This window comes from Brachycentrus maculatus, unplaced genomic scaffold, assembly GCF_059751285.1.
Source record: "Brachycentrus maculatus isolate JH-2025_06_01 unplaced genomic scaffold, ASM5975128v1 h1tg000070l, whole genome shotgun sequence".
Taxonomy (NCBI): Eukaryota; Metazoa; Arthropoda; class Insecta; order Trichoptera; family Brachycentridae; genus Brachycentrus; species Brachycentrus maculatus.
The window spans coordinates 689,540-706,121 of NW_028280824.1; the positions used below are offsets into that span (position 1 = coordinate 689,540).

At 40.4% G+C, this 16,582-nt stretch overlaps 1 protein-coding gene across 11 annotated transcripts in view; it reads right to left on the minus strand.

Annotated features, from left to right (window-relative positions):
• Nucleotides 1–2,130: 2,130 nt before the first annotated feature.
• The window catches only part of Sin3A (SIN3 transcription regulator family member A), a 66,955-nt gene continuing 52,503 nt past the window's right edge, over nucleotides 2,131–16,582 (minus strand). For all 11 annotated transcript variants that reach the window (XM_088257085.1, XM_088257080.1, XM_088257076.1 and 8 more), the window contains exons 19-29: nucleotides 15,525–15,629; nucleotides 14,671–14,814; nucleotides 13,229–13,457; nucleotides 12,081–12,238; nucleotides 10,693–10,828; nucleotides 8,832–9,007; nucleotides 8,248–8,452; nucleotides 7,006–7,334; nucleotides 6,187–6,432; nucleotides 5,542–5,760; nucleotides 2,131–4,481 (exon numbers count right to left, since the gene is read on the minus strand). In XM_088257085.1, the coding sequence (XP_088113211.1) occupies nucleotides 4,287–4,481; nucleotides 5,542–5,760; nucleotides 6,187–6,432; nucleotides 7,006–7,334; nucleotides 8,248–8,452; nucleotides 8,832–9,007; nucleotides 10,693–10,828; nucleotides 12,081–12,238; nucleotides 13,229–13,457; nucleotides 14,671–14,814; nucleotides 15,525–15,629 (2,142 nt within the window). In that variant the 3' untranslated portion in view covers nucleotides 2,131–4,286. The remainder of the gene's footprint in view (nucleotides 4,482–5,541; nucleotides 5,761–6,186; nucleotides 6,433–7,005; nucleotides 7,335–8,247; nucleotides 8,453–8,831; nucleotides 9,008–10,692; nucleotides 10,829–12,080; nucleotides 12,239–13,228; nucleotides 13,458–14,670; nucleotides 14,815–15,524; nucleotides 15,630–16,582) is intronic.

Consider the following 16,582-nt stretch of genomic DNA (forward strand, 5'->3'; position numbering starts at 1 on the left):
CAACACATTAAGTTTTTTTTGTATTTTTTTTATATATTTTTTTCTTCAAAATATTATTTTCCGGGTCCAGGAAGACGATACAACAATATGCATATAAAAACTTACAAGCAATTTTAATTTTTTTATTTTAATAAAGGGCTTGACAACATATTTTAAAATTTAGCATTTTGGTGTTTTTTAAAAAAAAATCTTTAGAGTAAAAAAAAATGTCTGTCTTAATTCATAGGAGTGAATAGAAAATGTTATATTTTACAGCACTTTGATTTTTAAAAAAAACTTTCAGGGATACTTATTGACTTAGTTTATAAACTAAGCATTCTTTCATCCTGCATCGGTCAAAACATTGTACAAAATTGAGCCTATAAAAGTCTAAATTAAACACAAACACAACAAAATTCTTTGAAAAAGTTTCATCATTTTCATTGACGATCAAGATAACACTGCATTTATATGATGCAGATAACACAAGATAACACTGCGTTTATATGATGCAGTGCCCTATGCACCATTGGGGTGCGCGGATAAGGGTTCGAATGAATGAATTTTCATTGAAGGATTCTGTCATCTATATTTGATATTCATAGACTCCTTTGAGCATTGCATTGGTATATATGTACATCATTTTTAAAACTGTCGACAGTCCGATTTTCTTGAATACCTGATCTTGTATGATGTTAACACATTGTTTGCGGGGACTGTACATACTGTTGGTAGAGAGCAGAAGAAGCTTACAAGCGTTCCATTTGCTTACGTTTAATACAGCGCGAGATGCCAAAAAACATTGTACAGATCCGAGTTGATTAGTATACATACTAATTAAGGTTGGGGTTGATGAAAACACCGGTCGATAACAAAGTGTTACCTGATTGAACGTAGCACTTGGAATCTATTTCAAATTCGTATTTATGTGTGCCCTGACAATACAGTGTTAAAATAAAGTTTAAAAAAACACCAAAATGTTACAATTGAAGGAAAAATTATGCAAAATGCCAAAATGTATATTTGCTCAGATATTGACAGTAGATTTCTGCACAGATGAATATTCACATTTCTTTTTTCAATAGAATTTTGTATAAAAAAGTGAATATTCATAAAATTTAACTAAATGCAGGTGATGCGGCTATAATTCATATTTTCAAATTAACCTTCATATTTAGTTAAATGCATCATTGGTACGTTTAGCTAAATTTGCATAATTTCAACAAAGATTTGGCGAAATGCATTATTTTATATTTAATTTTTAGCTAAACGTATAATTTTGTACTCTGTAAATGCATAGAATCCAATGTTTGGCCGAAATGCGCAAATCTACCGTCAAAATTGCCCGTATTAAAATAACATGCTACACATCGATTTAAAAAAAAAAATCATTTTCGTGAATCAAGGGTCGAGCAAGTCAAAATGATGGAGGACATTTTTCACATCCGCTTCTAGTATTTTACTAAATGTAATAAAAATATATTATTTATTTTTTACGATTAAAATGGCGATGTGCGTTCATTGCGAGCGCACGTCTGTATCACTGAGGGACGCTGTGTTCCCACGCATTATATTGTACGGGACCGAGTGACGTATTGGCAAAACGCAACAATCATGTGTTTATAACACTGCCAACTGTATCGACAGAGCAACTGGCAACACGAGATGGCAAGGAAAGATGATGTCTTACGCTTATAGCGCCAGTCGAGGGTTGAATCAATCGTTAGGGAATCCAGCCAGAACATTCTTCCGGTTAACCTTTTCCACTCTGACCATTTTTTCTCATAACTCATAACATAAGCTACTCTGAACAAAAATATACGACATTTTTCTACCATTAAAATAAATATTTTGGTTCCCTAATTTTGGGACACTCTGTCTGGCAATTCGTATGACCGTGTTAATTAAGATTAACTGTATTTATCTGAAATATTTTTTGGTAGAATATACTTGGGTGATGGCGAAATCAGTGATTAAAGTTGTACCTGCGTCGGGCCAGACATTGTGGCCCACGGAGCTGCCTACTAGAATCATACGGGCCACAATGTCTGGCCTACAGAGTGGTAAGAGTTAAGCTACATTTTGCAAAGTATTTTCACAAACATCAAAAAACAATTTTGATATTTCGTTACGTGGGTTCTTGTGTTTTATTCTTTGTTTTTGTAAGGCGCCTTAATTGTGAAAAATCAGAGAATCAAACCCAGATTTAATTAGATTCCAGCATCTCAATTCTATCATAGGAATGAAATTTTGTGATTTTGTTGAGAACTGTTAGTTTACAAACAGTTTGTTTGTTGTTTGTTAGACTACAATGATGGCTATGTAAGTACAATATTTTTTTTTTAAGAAAATAATTTGTTTAATTTGATATGCCTCATCCTTACCAAACATTACTGCCTACCCTCATTAAAATTCTGAGAACGCCACTGATCTCCATACAGCAGCAGAGATACCATGGCCCAATTTTATCATTAAAACAGAGATTTATCATCAGGCATTTATACAGGATGTCAATAGTATCAAGATACCACATATGAGGCGGAAAATGATCAGAATTTTAATATTCTGTCCAGAGAAATTTTGGTATGAAATCTCAGGTTCCAGTCGTTCAACATTCGGCGTAGTCATATAGACGCTCGACTGCGAAACTGGCGTCACGGGTTCGATTCCCGCCAAGTGCAAAATAAATTCGAGAAAGATTTATTTTCAATCTCGGTGTTTGTGATGTATTTTTCGCATCTACCTTCCCTATCCTTACTAATAGTTTTTGAATGGAAAAAATTTTTTTTTTCGAAATAATTATATGGTTTTGAAAAGAAAAGAGTTATTACAAAGTAAGGAATTTAAAAAAAAAATATATAAAAACATTTTTTCATTATATATTTTAAAAAACAAAAAAGTCATCCCATATAAATTCTTTAAAAAAAAATCGAGCGTAAGGACACGTCGGCTTTGCACATTCTGATTTGAACGCTTGAGATGAGACAGATTTATTTTCAATTAGTCTGGGTGTTTGTGATGTATTCTTTACATTTACCTTCCCTATCCTTACTATCCTACCTGCAGACAAGCCTGCAATAGAGGCTATACGGGTTATTCCTTTGAACAAAATAAAAACATGTGAGGATTGAGTCTGGATCCACTAACTAGTGCAAAGGGAAAAAGAAGAAATTTGTACTTTGGAAGGGTCTGGAGGTCTGATGTACGCCAATACGTCGCCGGTTTTTAGTCACCTAACACGTACATAGTACAAAATTGAATAATCTTTAAACTTTAAAAATGAATAATATACACTATATACATTATGTACAAATCGTAAAAACCTAACTGTACAATAAGTATTTCCAAATTCGGCAAACTATATCTATGGCTAATCTGTCTCGCGAGCCTCGATCGTAATTTCTTGGTCAACTCTTGAATCGTCTTTACGAACCGAAAAAAAATACCAATCGGATTTCTTCGGTCTGACAACTTTTGTTAACGTTACATTTTTCTTTTTTTTTTTAAATTTACTTTTTTCTTTAATTCCAATTAAATACTAAATCCGAGTGCGGAATTTATTAAATTCCACACCCGAACATTGGTCAGAGATATAGTAATATCACAATAAAGAAAGTCTGTTCAGAGTGGTATTTTTTTTTATTATCATTATCATCTTTTGTAAAGAATATATTTTGAAAATATAATATTGGTATTCTGCGCGCTTCTCGACGCGGGAGGAATTATAGCTCGAGTTCATCTTGATGCGGATTTACCCAAAATCTCACGATAACCCGCATTTACACAACGGTATTCAGGCATTCAACCACGCCAACCCGCATTTACACAACGGTATTCAAGCATTCAATCACGCCAACCCGCATTTACACAACGATATTCAAGTATTCAATCACGCCAACCCGCATTTACACAACAGTATTCAAGTATTCGATCATGCCAACCCTCATTTACGCTATACAAATTATCCAAATTATTAACACACTATCTGCGGGAAGGGTAATTTGACCGTTTTACTGAACTGGTGGTGTTGGGCGGGAAGGGTAATTTTACATTTTCACTCGACTCGAATCGTAAATTGCGTGTAAGTTATTTTTACGCATGACTTTTGCGGCATCTTTTGATCTCATATCCATGTATATAGTATTGATAAAAGTTATCACTTCTTTTCAGAGATGTTTATCTCTATTTTGAGCGCGAATCCGCCCGCAGATAGTGTGTTGAATCAAAAAAGGAAACTATTTGATGTAGCACGGACATGACACGGTACACCGTTACGTTATCGGAGAGGGCGCGGCGTGCGAACGCGTCTAGGCGGCCGTGTAGGTGGTGTAGGCGCGGTAGGGGGGCCTCGCGCCCGCGGCGCCGCGCGTCACGGCGCGCGCGCCCCGGCGCAGCCAGTCGTGGCAGGCGCGCACCTGCGCCCCGCTAACGTGCCGTGAGCCCCACACGCGCAGCCACGCCTGCCAGCGTGCGTCCAGCCGGAGCGTCACGCGCGGGTGGCTCTGGGGAGAGAAGGACAGATTACAATCATTACAATTTGTAACATCTCAACATAGATGAAGAAGAATATGGAGTCTGGGAATTTGAAGGGCTAACAACTGTCATAGGCTCAGTTAAGTGATCACCTTACACACATCGCTCACTCCTTTCAAGAACGTCATAAATAAAAAACTGATTTTTCAGGAGAATGTCTTTAATGTTTTAAAATATAATACAATGTATTAAAAATAAATATCAAGCCACTTATTGAACTTTTTACTGTGCAACAGATCTTTTTAGGTAAAACCTGAAGGTTTTTTCTCCATTTGAAAAATATTTAGTATATTTTAAAAAAATAATTGAACAATACCTTTTCTTCAAAATGCAAAAACAACACTTTCTGCCCTGTAGCGGGTAAATATTAAGTTAAGAATATGCCGCTTTTGCTGGGATATAGTACATTTTCTGGGCGACGAGTGAGTGACATGTAACATTTACAATGCTACCTTTGATTGACAACCACTGGATTAGATACACATACCCGCCTGACAACATGGTTTAATTTTTTTTATGTAGCTGCTAATTTGATCAGTTATTTTATTCACAACATTTTTAGCGAGTCCAGATACTTGTTCACAAAACTGAATTATCTCCAGTTAAAGAGTAATTTCTTGACATTTCAACGTATGTCATGTTACACGTGTGTAAAATGATCGCTCAACCATCCCATGGCAGGTCGTAAGCCCTGTAAATGTCCAGACTCCCATATTATTCATTAGTGTTGAGATATCAATATAAAAAAAATGTGACTCCAAAGTGAAGAAAACCAAAATTTGTGAACCAAGATTTGGACACACCAAAAATATTATGTACGGTAAAATTTTTTTAAATTCAGATTTATTTATTTTTGACAACAACATTTGAGTGTTTGTACTTTACAACATTTTGAGTGTGTCCAAATACTTGTTCACAAAATCTGGATTATCTCCAATTACAGGAGATAATCCAGATTATCTTCTGGGAATGCGGTAAGACAGCTTTCAATGGGTGTGAGCAGGATGGCGGGGTAGCAGGGTGTTGTACCTTTCTGGCGCGTGTGAGTGCATCCTTCTTGTAGAGGAACTGCTCCTTGTTGACCACGAAGACCATGTTGTAGGAGTTGAGGTCGAACTTGCAGTCGGTGCGGTCGTCGTTGACGTAGTCGGGCACGCGCCCGTTGGGCTGCAGCGCGTGCTTCCGCTGGAAGCGCCGCACGTTGCGCGACAGGAACACCGCCTTGCGCCGCGCCCACCCGCTGCCCTCCTGCAGGCAGAGAGACAACACCGATGTAGTAACTAGCGATTGTATTTATTGTAACTGCATATTGATTGTAACCCCGAGCTGGCGTTGTGCCTTGCTATTCAAACAAATAGAATACATGGTGAATCTCAATGCATGGAAGCCAAGCATGGAGTTGGCAAAAGGAGGATGAAAGTAGACTGAATGCAGTCGGAATGCAATCTGACCATGTGGCAAAACTATGTATATTTATTGTAACTGCAGACAGTGGGTAGAATTCCATATTGAATTGTTGGGTAATATATCCAAAATTAAACAAGGTTTATTGGATTGAATTCTACATTTATTTATAGAGAATTCTAGGAAGAATTTTTGTGTTTGGTAGGTAGAAAAAGTTACGGAGAGCACTGCTCTATGATGTTAATCAGAGGATAGGTTAGTGACACTCACCTTGAAGAGGTCCAGGTTGTCGCTGGCGGCCGGGTTGGCGTAGCGCTCGCGGTAGCGTGCCCAGTCAGCAAGGCGCGCGGGCGCGGAGGGCGCGTGCGGCTGCTCGCGCGCGGTGGGCGCGGCCGCGCCGCCGGCGGGCGCCGTCTGCTGCGACGGGGAGCACCCGCCGGTGATGGCCAGCATGGGGCCCATGGGACCGCCCGACTCCAGCAGCTCAAACGTCACGCGGCTGTCCTCGCCGCCGTACTGGAAACGTGACAAACATCGCATTATTAGATAATAATAATAATAATAATCACAATAATTTTGGATAGTATAATTTATATTTAAAGCAATAAAATAGATTTATTATTAGATTAAAACCAATATTTTTAGCTTTTCCACTTTTTTATTTGACCAGCGACCGGGTTTCGTCGTTACCGACCAGTCTGATGATGTCGGTAACGACGAAACCCGGTCGCTGGTCAAATAAAAAAGTGGAAAAGCTAAAAATATTGGTTTTAATCTAATAATAAATTAAAAATGCAATTCCATCACGAAGTGTCAGTGGATAATATAAATCTATTTCAATAAAATAGAATTTGTTTTAAAATTATTATAAATATTTTATTATAACTTAATTATAATGTCTACCGGTTTCCGTGTAACATTACAATCAATTTATAATAAAATGTTTTTTTAATTTTTTTTTTATAAACCCTCATTCGCACCCAATGGTGCATAGGGCACTACATCATATAAACGCAATGTTATCTTGATCATTAACACATACGGTTATGCGAGCCGCGTGGATCCGGTTAACAATGTGGGTGTACTCACGATGCACATCCGGAAGGCGTGCTCGTCGCGCAGCAGGCGCTCGAGGCGGCGCTGGTGCGCGGCGGCAGCCTGGGGCGAGGGTGCGGGGGTGCGCGCGCGCTCCGCCAGGTGCAGCTCCACGCAGCGCGCGGCCAAGCGCTCCTGCACGCACTGCTGCAGCTGCCGCACGGCGTACGACACCACCTTGTCCAGCGTGAAGGCCACGAAGGCGTGGATGCCGAACATCTCGCGCAGCCCGTCCTCGTAGGCCGTCGCCTCCATGTTGCCGTCCAGCACCGAGCGCACCATCTCCAGCAGCGCCGAGTAGTACTGCGTCACCGGCAGCGTGTCTGCAAACACAACACCCCAATATATCTATCTATCTACCGCAACTTTGTGATTTCTATCAACAACACTTGTGTAAAGTTCACCGTTTTCCCTTCATATAACAAGAACAATACATGTTTCATTTCAAGCTGAGACACATCTTATCATCCGTAGAGTGAATAATGCAGTGTGTAAAGGTGGGGACTGACCTCCACATTTCGTCGTAACGTAACATTCACGCATCCAAATTCGGACGGAGCACTCGGAACGCTGTACTGACTATACGAATGCTCGCATCGTAACATGTTACATTACGACCAAATGTGGAGGTCAGTCCCCACTTTTTTATGATAAATAATATTAACATTAAATATTATTTCATTCATCGATTTGTCTGAAATCTGTCCAATTTTAATTTCATCAAGTTTTACAAATTTTTGTACTAAGTAAATACCAATTTTTCTTCAAATCTATTCTGACGTGTTTCAATGCGTTCCGCATTATTTTTAAACACCGTATGTGCAGCTTAGTCTAAACTTTAGAGTAAAATCATTTTATTTTAGTGTTTAAAACCGAGATTTTTCCTCTCGAAATAATATACTTATTTTTTGACGTCTCAACAAGGATCAACAAGAATATGAAAGTCTGGGCATATACGGGGCTTACGACTGTCATAGGCTGGTTTGAGTGATCACTTTACACACCTGTTCACCAATTCTAGCTGTCCCAATCCCGTAACGATTGCCATATTTCAACAATGTATCGAAAACCTAAGACCGTTGCGTAAATACAAAATGATCGCTTTAACCAGCCAAATGCCGGGTCGTAAGCCCTGGGATGCTCAGACTTCCATGAAAAGGGAAGAACGATGCGTGTTTGTTATCAAGTTGAGACAACTATGGCTGGATGGAAGTGAGACGGGCGACGGGTACTCACTGTCGGGCTTGAGGCGCAGGGCGGTGGCAGTGGCGGGGCGGCGGAGGCGCGCGCTGCTGGCCTCGTCGCGCGCCAGCCGCTCCGCCAGCGCGCGCATCTGCCCGAGGCGCTGGCACAGCACGGCGTGCAGGCGCAGGAACACGTACCAGTGGCTGCTGCCCAGGAACACCACCGGCTGCCCGGGCGGCGGGCTCGAACTCCAACTCTGAAGAGAGAGATACACCAGTGAGCGCGCTGTTTGTAATATCCAATCCCTTCTCTAATCTAAATAATTAACCAACGCTACAACACTCAGTCTTTGCAAACAATCTTCTTCAACATGTCATAATTTACAGTCAATCTCAACATGGCATAATTAAGGGCCTGTTGAGATAACTTAACAGATAATTTAACAGTTGATCTTCGATCACATGATTTTTTCAACATTCCATACTAGGACACGATGGCCAGTCCATGTTGCAAACATTGCTGAAAAGGGGAAAAAACCAATTGTGCTTTTACTAATATAGATGTGAAATTAAAATATGATGCCGAGTGGCCGGCATTCCTTACTGCCACCATCGAGTGTCTTGTCTGAGAGTTACCTTGTCGGGCTTGGGCGTGCCGAGCAGGCCGATGTTGATGTCGGTGGCGGGCGTGGTGTCGGGCAGCTCGGGCTTGACGCGCGCCGAGCAGCTGTCCGCGGAGCCCTCGCGCCGCCGCGCAGCCCCGCGCACGCTGCCGCCGCCGCTCTCCGACCACTTGGACCAGGGCACCATCTCTGCGGGCGGACGGGCAACACGTCAAAACATTAAACTACTGTTTATTTTTAACCTGTTAACCGGGCGAGACGCATAAATACGTCAAACGTAAACAATATCGGGTACGGGTAGGGCATATGAATATAGCCTTGAAATATATGTTGCGCCCTGGAACGGGCAGGACGTATATTTTTCCTATAAAGGTATTAGTCATCCATACATGTCTCCACATAAATTTAAGACATGGAGTGAATCAGTATCATTTCCCTATCGAGAGTGGTAGACGTGTTCTGGGTGAGCAGTGACGGGTACGTACTCACACTCACCTACCTATTTTCGTGAAAGAGTTTGCGCCCGTTACAAGTTGCGTAATTGGACAGCGGACCGCCCGGTTAACAGGTTAACACCTTCGTTTAAAAAAAATGATCTTAGCATTGAGTTGGCGAAATGCACATACGAAACTTTCCAGTTAAACCTTCCCCTCCCGGTGATATGTATTTACTACAACTCGACTTTTCAAATGAAAATATCAATATTAAATTCAATACATAGATATGGGCTCAGAATTTTTGTGTTCCTCCGTAGTATAATTATGTTTTACATAAAAGTATCATAATTTAAAGTTATTCATTTGCAGCAATGGAAATAAATCATTTTTGAAAAAAATCGGGGATAAAATCACCAATACACAAACAATTCTCAGTGTGTGCACCGCATGGCGTGCTTTGCGTATACGCACATGTCGTAGCGTGTTTACAGCGCCAGTAGGGCGCAGATCGTCTAGCGCGGCGGTCGTGTCGCTACACTAGCTATTGCGGGCTACTCGCTATGTATTTTTTTCTCCTTTTCGACACTTACCAGAGCTAAAAAAATTGTTAGGGTGAAGACTGACCGGAGCATTTCGTGGTAACATAACGTCGTAACATCGCTCGCGGCGAGCATCACCGAGCATCCTATGGAAACTATGGATGGAGCGCTCGGCTCGCTGTACTGACTGCCTGAATGCTCGCATCGTAACGTGTTACATTAAGACCAAATGCTCCGGTCAGTCTCCCCCTTTAGATTTCAACTTCAACTAGGTCAATAAAAGCAACATTTAGGAATTTATTCACATTTTTCTTGTTTTTAAACCACATTTTCATATGGTGTACAAAATACATATCACCGTTGCACGCAGAAGTTTTCTAGCACTGTAAGGGAAAGGCATTCGCCAGGAACTACGCTCGGATGGCTTGACTCTGGCCAATGTCTGTACCCGACGGATTCTCCAGTTCTTTGGACACATTGCGCGTGGCAACGAGGATAGCCTGGAACGACTAGTTGTGATCGGTAGCCTGGAGGGAAAGAGAGGGAGAGGAAGATCCCCGCACGAAGGACCGATCAAATTAAGGCAGCAGCAGGCACCTCAGTGGTTGGAGCGCTACGTGCAGCGCAGTCAAGGGATAACTGGAGAAGAGTCATTGCTTCCACAAGGGTCACAACCCTCAGCAATGAAGAATAAGACAGAGCAGAAGAAGTAAGGGAAAAGTTAAGCTTGCCATAAAATTCAGTTAGTTATAAAATGAATGCTGTAGAAAGGAAACATGATTCGAAGGCCTAGGAATGACAGAAGGACCTACAGCCTGAGCTGACCCCGACAGCTAACAAAGACGATAAGTCGTAACGGAGCCAGGAATAAGGGTGAGGAACCTGATTGAAGCGTTACCTTTGCTTTCTACCTCCTCGGCGCTGTTGTTGCGGGTGGTTTTGAGGTTTTCCTTGTTCTCCCGGTTGGAGAGCTTCTCGGATCTCCGGGTGGCCTTCTCCGCGGGCGCTGTGTTGCTGTCAGACTCGGAGGAAACCTGCCCAAAATGAAAAACATATCAAATCTGCTAGCGATGAAAACATTACTCATATGTTGGCAGTAAGTAAAGGATTTCTTTGATTCCCCCCCGGGTTCGATTCCAAGAGGTGGGTCTAATAAATATAAGTGATTTTTTCACTCTAATATTTATTCAATATTACCCTGGACTGGTACCTGAAGCGGAAGGCTGATCACCTTTACTTAGTGTGTTAACGATCAAGATAACACTGCATTTATATGATGCAGTGCCCTATGCACCATTGGGGTGCGAGTAAGGGTTTCTAAAAAAATATATATATATCCTCTCCAAATAATATTTATATTACAGTTTACATTACTTACGTCATTATTACGAATTTAAAATAAATATGATTGTCAAATGTGATAAATGAGTTAACGCATTGTTTGCGGGAAAAGCTCAAAAGCAACTATAACATATTGTTGGTAGAGAACGGGAAACGCTTATATGCGTTTTATTTGCTTACTTATAGTAGAGCGCGAGACGCATAAAAATTTAAAAAATCGGAATTAAGTTTGCGGTTACTTACGATTAGTATATGTCCCTAATAAGTATACTAATTAGGGTCAAGGTTGATGAAAAAAAACTGCCCGATAACAATGAGTTAGTAATACTAATTAATCACATCCATCAAAATGTTCTATTTGCTCACATTTGGTACAGCACGAGAGACACCAAGAATTGTACAGATGGCTATCGGGTTTGCGGTTACTTGTGATTAGTATACTGTGGTCGGGCGGCAGACTGCCAGAGTGTAATTAGGGTCCTTTTCCATACTGTTGATAGAGCGGGAGACGCTTGCGAGCGTTCTATTTGCTTACTTTAGGTAGAGCGCGAGAGACGCCTGCAAACATTGTACAGATGGGAATGGGTGTTCCTGTTACTTGTGGTTAGTATACTGAGGGTCGGGCGGCAGACTGCCAGAGTATAATTAGGGTCCTTTTCCATACTGTTGGTAGAGAGCGGGAGACGCTTGCGAACGTTCTATTTGCTAACTTCAGGTAGAGCGCGAAAGGCGCCAAGAAACATTGTACAGATGGGTATCGGGTTTGCGGTTACTTGTGATTAGTATACTGAGGGTCGGCGGGCAGACTGCTAAAATATAATATTTACTATAAATGCCAATTTTCGGCACTAAACTGAAGAAAAAAAATTGAAGCACGAAAATCAATTCCTGTTGATGTTAACAAAATAACAAAAGCAGTATATAGAATTGATAACGAGTGTGTACCTCTCTTTCTTGCTTGAGGTTGCCCTTGGCCTCCTGTGGCTTGGGGGGGTCGGGGGCGGTGTCGGCGTCGCGCTCGCTGGAGCCCCGCGCCGCCGGTCCCTTGCCCTCCTCCCCGGCGGACCCGGGACTGTCCAGCGCCACGTCTAGCTCCTTGTCATCTGCAACCCAAGGAATAATAATTGTAATAAATTTTAATCATTTATATAGCGTTTTTGAGTGGTTATATCGCTCACTCCTTTCAAGAATGTCATAAATGAAAAACTTGATTTTTCAGGAGAACATTTTGAAAGTTCAAAAATATAATACAATGTATTAAAAATAAATATCAAGACACTTAATGAACTTTTACTGTACAACAGATCTTTTTAGGTAAAACCTGAAGGTTTTTTCTCCATTTGAAAAATATTAGCATAATTTAAAAAAACAATTAAACTATACCGTTGCTTCAAAACAACGCTTTCTGCCCTGTAGCGGGTAAATATTGAGTTAAATATATGCCGCTTTTGCTGGGATATAGTACATTTACTGGGCATTCCGAAAACATGCACAACTGAAAATTGACAATTTTTGATTTATGAAGTTCTTAAAAGGAGTGAGCGATATATACTAATACTACTAACATTTTTGTAAAAAAAAATATATAAAAGTAAAACTGACTTATAAACACAGTAAATGCTTTAAATATTAATAATATTGAGGATAATTTATATAGCCCTATTATTGTAATCCGCATATTTTTGTAATTGTACGCCTGCATAGTGTAATGGTCAGCACGCTCAAAAACCATTCTAGAGGTCCCGGGCTCAGGGAGGGCTGAAAATAAATATTAGTGATTTTACAATCTCCAATATTTATTTAATATTACCCTGGACTGGTCCCTGAAGCGCTGAAGTAATCCCCTTGGCTCCATATAAGTAACAGTCAAGATAACACCGCGTCTGCTATGCACCTTTGGGTACTGATAAGAGTAAGAACACCCGTGTACATATATACTTCTTCTTCAAACCGTTATCTGCACCACAATGGTGCATAGGGCACTGCATCATATAAACGCAGTGTTATCTTGATCGTCAACACATGAAGGAAAGTTGATCAGCTCTCCGCTATATACCGTTACAATAATCGACCCCGGACATATTGGTGGTTACCTTCGTCGCGCTCGTCGTCGCTGAGCGGCACGCGCGGTCGCGAGAAGAGGTCGGGCAGGAAGTGCTTGAGCAGCTGCTTGATGCGCTGCTTCTCCTGCTTCTGCACGGCCGTCTGGCGCCGCACGTGGTGCATGAGCAGCTCCGTGGCGTCCGCCAGCAGGGCCCCGTTGGCCGCGCCCCCGCCCAGCCGCGCGCACAGCTGCGGCCCGCGCGCGCCCTGCTCCCGCCTCTGCAATAGAACAACACGTTACATCCACACTATGTAGTTATACCAAGGTGACATGACCAGTCTTTTTTAATTCAAATAAATAAATTTTTTATTTTATTTTATATATTCAAGCACTATCTTTCCTCTGATTGCAAACAGCTTTATATGGTATCTAACTTTTTTACCAATGTCACTAGTCTGTTTTTGGTTGGTTAAGCCCGCCAATGTACATATTTACTTTCTGTACATGAAGTTTAAAATAAAATAAATAATATTGTGGGAAGCGTACGGGGTTGACTCGAGGCTATCGATGTTTAGCCGTCGCCAATACGGAGCGCTTCCTCCGTTCCTGTCCCTGTGTGCATCAAGGGACGAGGCCTTCGACGCGCCAAGCTCTCAAATTTCACAGGATACTCGCACTCCTATTTGAGTTTAAATTGGAGTCAAAATTAAAGCTGTAGCAAGAAAGAAAACTACCCTTTTAAAAATAGAGTAATTTATAGTTACTCTTAGCGTAAACTTACTTAATGAAGTCAATACTTAAAATTGTAACAATAAACATATCATATTTGATACCTTTCCCATCCTTAGTGTGTTAATATCATATATTGGAAATGTAAAAAAAAATCCTTCATTAAAATTCACCAGGGTAACATAGAATTAAAACCTCAAAAATAGGGTCAAGTTCATTTCCATATCGCTCACTCCTTTCAACAATGTCATAAATCAAAAAACTTAATTCTTCAGCAGGTCGTTTTTAAAGTTTGAAAACATAATACAATGAATTAAAAATAAATATGAAGCCATTTATTGAACTTTTTACTGCGCAACAGGTCTTTTTAGGTAAAACCTGAATGTTTTTTCTCCATTTGAAAAATATTTAGTATATTAAAAAAATAATTGAACAATACCTTTTATTCAAAATGCAAAAACAACACTTTATGCCCTGTAGCAGTAAATATTAAGTTAAAAATATGCCGCTTTTGAGGGGATATAGTACATTTTCTGGGCATTCCGAAAACGTGCACAACTAAAAATTGACAATTTTTGATTTATGACGTTCTTGAAAGGAGTGAGCGATGTGTGATGATGGGTGATGATTGACCGGAGTGGATTTGGACATAACGTAACACGCTACGATGCGAGCATTCGTATAGTCAGTACAGCGAGCCGAGCGCTATACGCTCCGGCCAGTCACCACCCTTGGGAAAGAATAAAAGGTGCGGAATCTCACCTCCTCGAAAAGCGTCTCGATCTCGTTGGTAAGACTCTTGTGCCGGAGCGACTTGAGGTCGTTCTGCTTGAAGTTGATGCCCTGGTGGTCCAGGGACTTGAGGTAGTACTTCTCATTCTGCTCTCTCCACTGCTTGTTGAACCCCTGGTGAACACAAAACACAATCAGAATCCACAAGCCAGCTTGAAATTATTCACAATTTAACAGAGATGTAAAGTTGATAAGAAAATTCGTCAATTTTTTTTCTAATTTTTCATTCTGCTTTACCCTTTGGTTACCGGGATTTTTGAGGTTACTACACCAAAAAAACTATGATTTAAACATACATAATTCAAACGTAAAATGTATTGGATAATTTGTAAGCACTGTGCTATTGTCAAAAATATCTCTTGGATTTTATTCAACTAAAAATATCTCTTTTTGTCCGCCTCCGTAGTGTAATGGTCAGCGCGCTCGGCTACCGTTCTGGAGGTCCCGGGTTCGATTCCCAAGGGGGGTAAAATAAATATAAGTGATTTTTTCACTGTAATATTTATTCAATATCACCCTGGACTGGTACCTGAAGCGGAGGGCTGATCACCTTTCCTTCATGTGTAAACGATTAAGATAACACTGCGTTGATATGACACAGTGCCCTATGCACCATTGGGGTGCGGATAAGGGTTTTATATAAAAATATCTCTATATCAAATATATCTCTTGGGTTTTATTTAACTAAAAATATCCCTATTTTTAATCCCGTATTTCATGCTAAAGTACCGAAAACCTAAAGTAGCGAAAGCTGATATATCGGATTTTGGTAACCAAAAGGTTATAAAATAAAACTATTCCTCATGTTTGTAATAAAAAATTACCTTTTGCGCCTCTCTCCACTCTTCCTCTTTGGCCTTCAGTCTCCTCAGGACTACGGGGACGGCAACCAGGGGGTTCTTCTTCAGGCCGGCTATAATGTCGGGAGCCTGCAAAGGGGACACGGCTCATCAGCACCTTGGCCAGTTTAGTTCGCTCGCGGCACACAGTGTGAATGCCGAGTTTGTGGGAAGCGTACGGGGTTGACTCGAGGCTATCGATGTTTAGCCGTCGCCAATACGGAGCGCTTCCTCCGTTCCTGTCCCTGTGTGCATCAAGGGACATGGCCTTTGACGCGCCAAGCTCTCAAATTTCACAGGAAACTCAAAAATCGCAACGAGATATCAATCGAATTTGAGTTTAAATTGGAGTCAAAATTCATACTGTAGCAACTGGGAAAGCTACCCTCTTTAAAATAGAGTAATAGTCGATCTAAGTATGGCATAATTAAGTGAATTATAGAATGGCATAATTTGGTCAATCTAAGAATGGCATAATTAAGTCAATCTTGGAATGGAATAATTTAGTCAATCGTAGAATGGCATAATTTAATAAATCTTAGAATGGCATATATAAGTCTATCTAAGCATGGCATAATTAAGTCAATCTTAGAATGGCATAATTTAGTCAATCATAGAATGGCATAAATAATTTCATTAATCGATTCGGCAGTCACTTTGTGGTAAAATCTATCCATTTTTAATTAATGTTTTACTTAGTAAATACCACTATTTATACACAGTGGTATTTACTAAGTAAAACATTAATCAAAAATGGCATAAATAAGTCTATCTAACCATGTAAAAATTTTAAATTATATAATTGAATGATTGAGTCTATCTAAGCGGGGAATGATTAAGTCTATCAAAGCGTGGAATTATTAAGCCAATCCTTAGCATGGCATAATTTATTCCAAGCATTTATTTAATTTATTGAACGGCTAATGCCTTTAACATAATTTGTATGGATAGTAAGTCAATCTAAGAATGGCATAATTTACTCAAACATAGCATGGCATAATATAGTCAAATCTTAGTATGGCATAATTTACATTCAACATTCA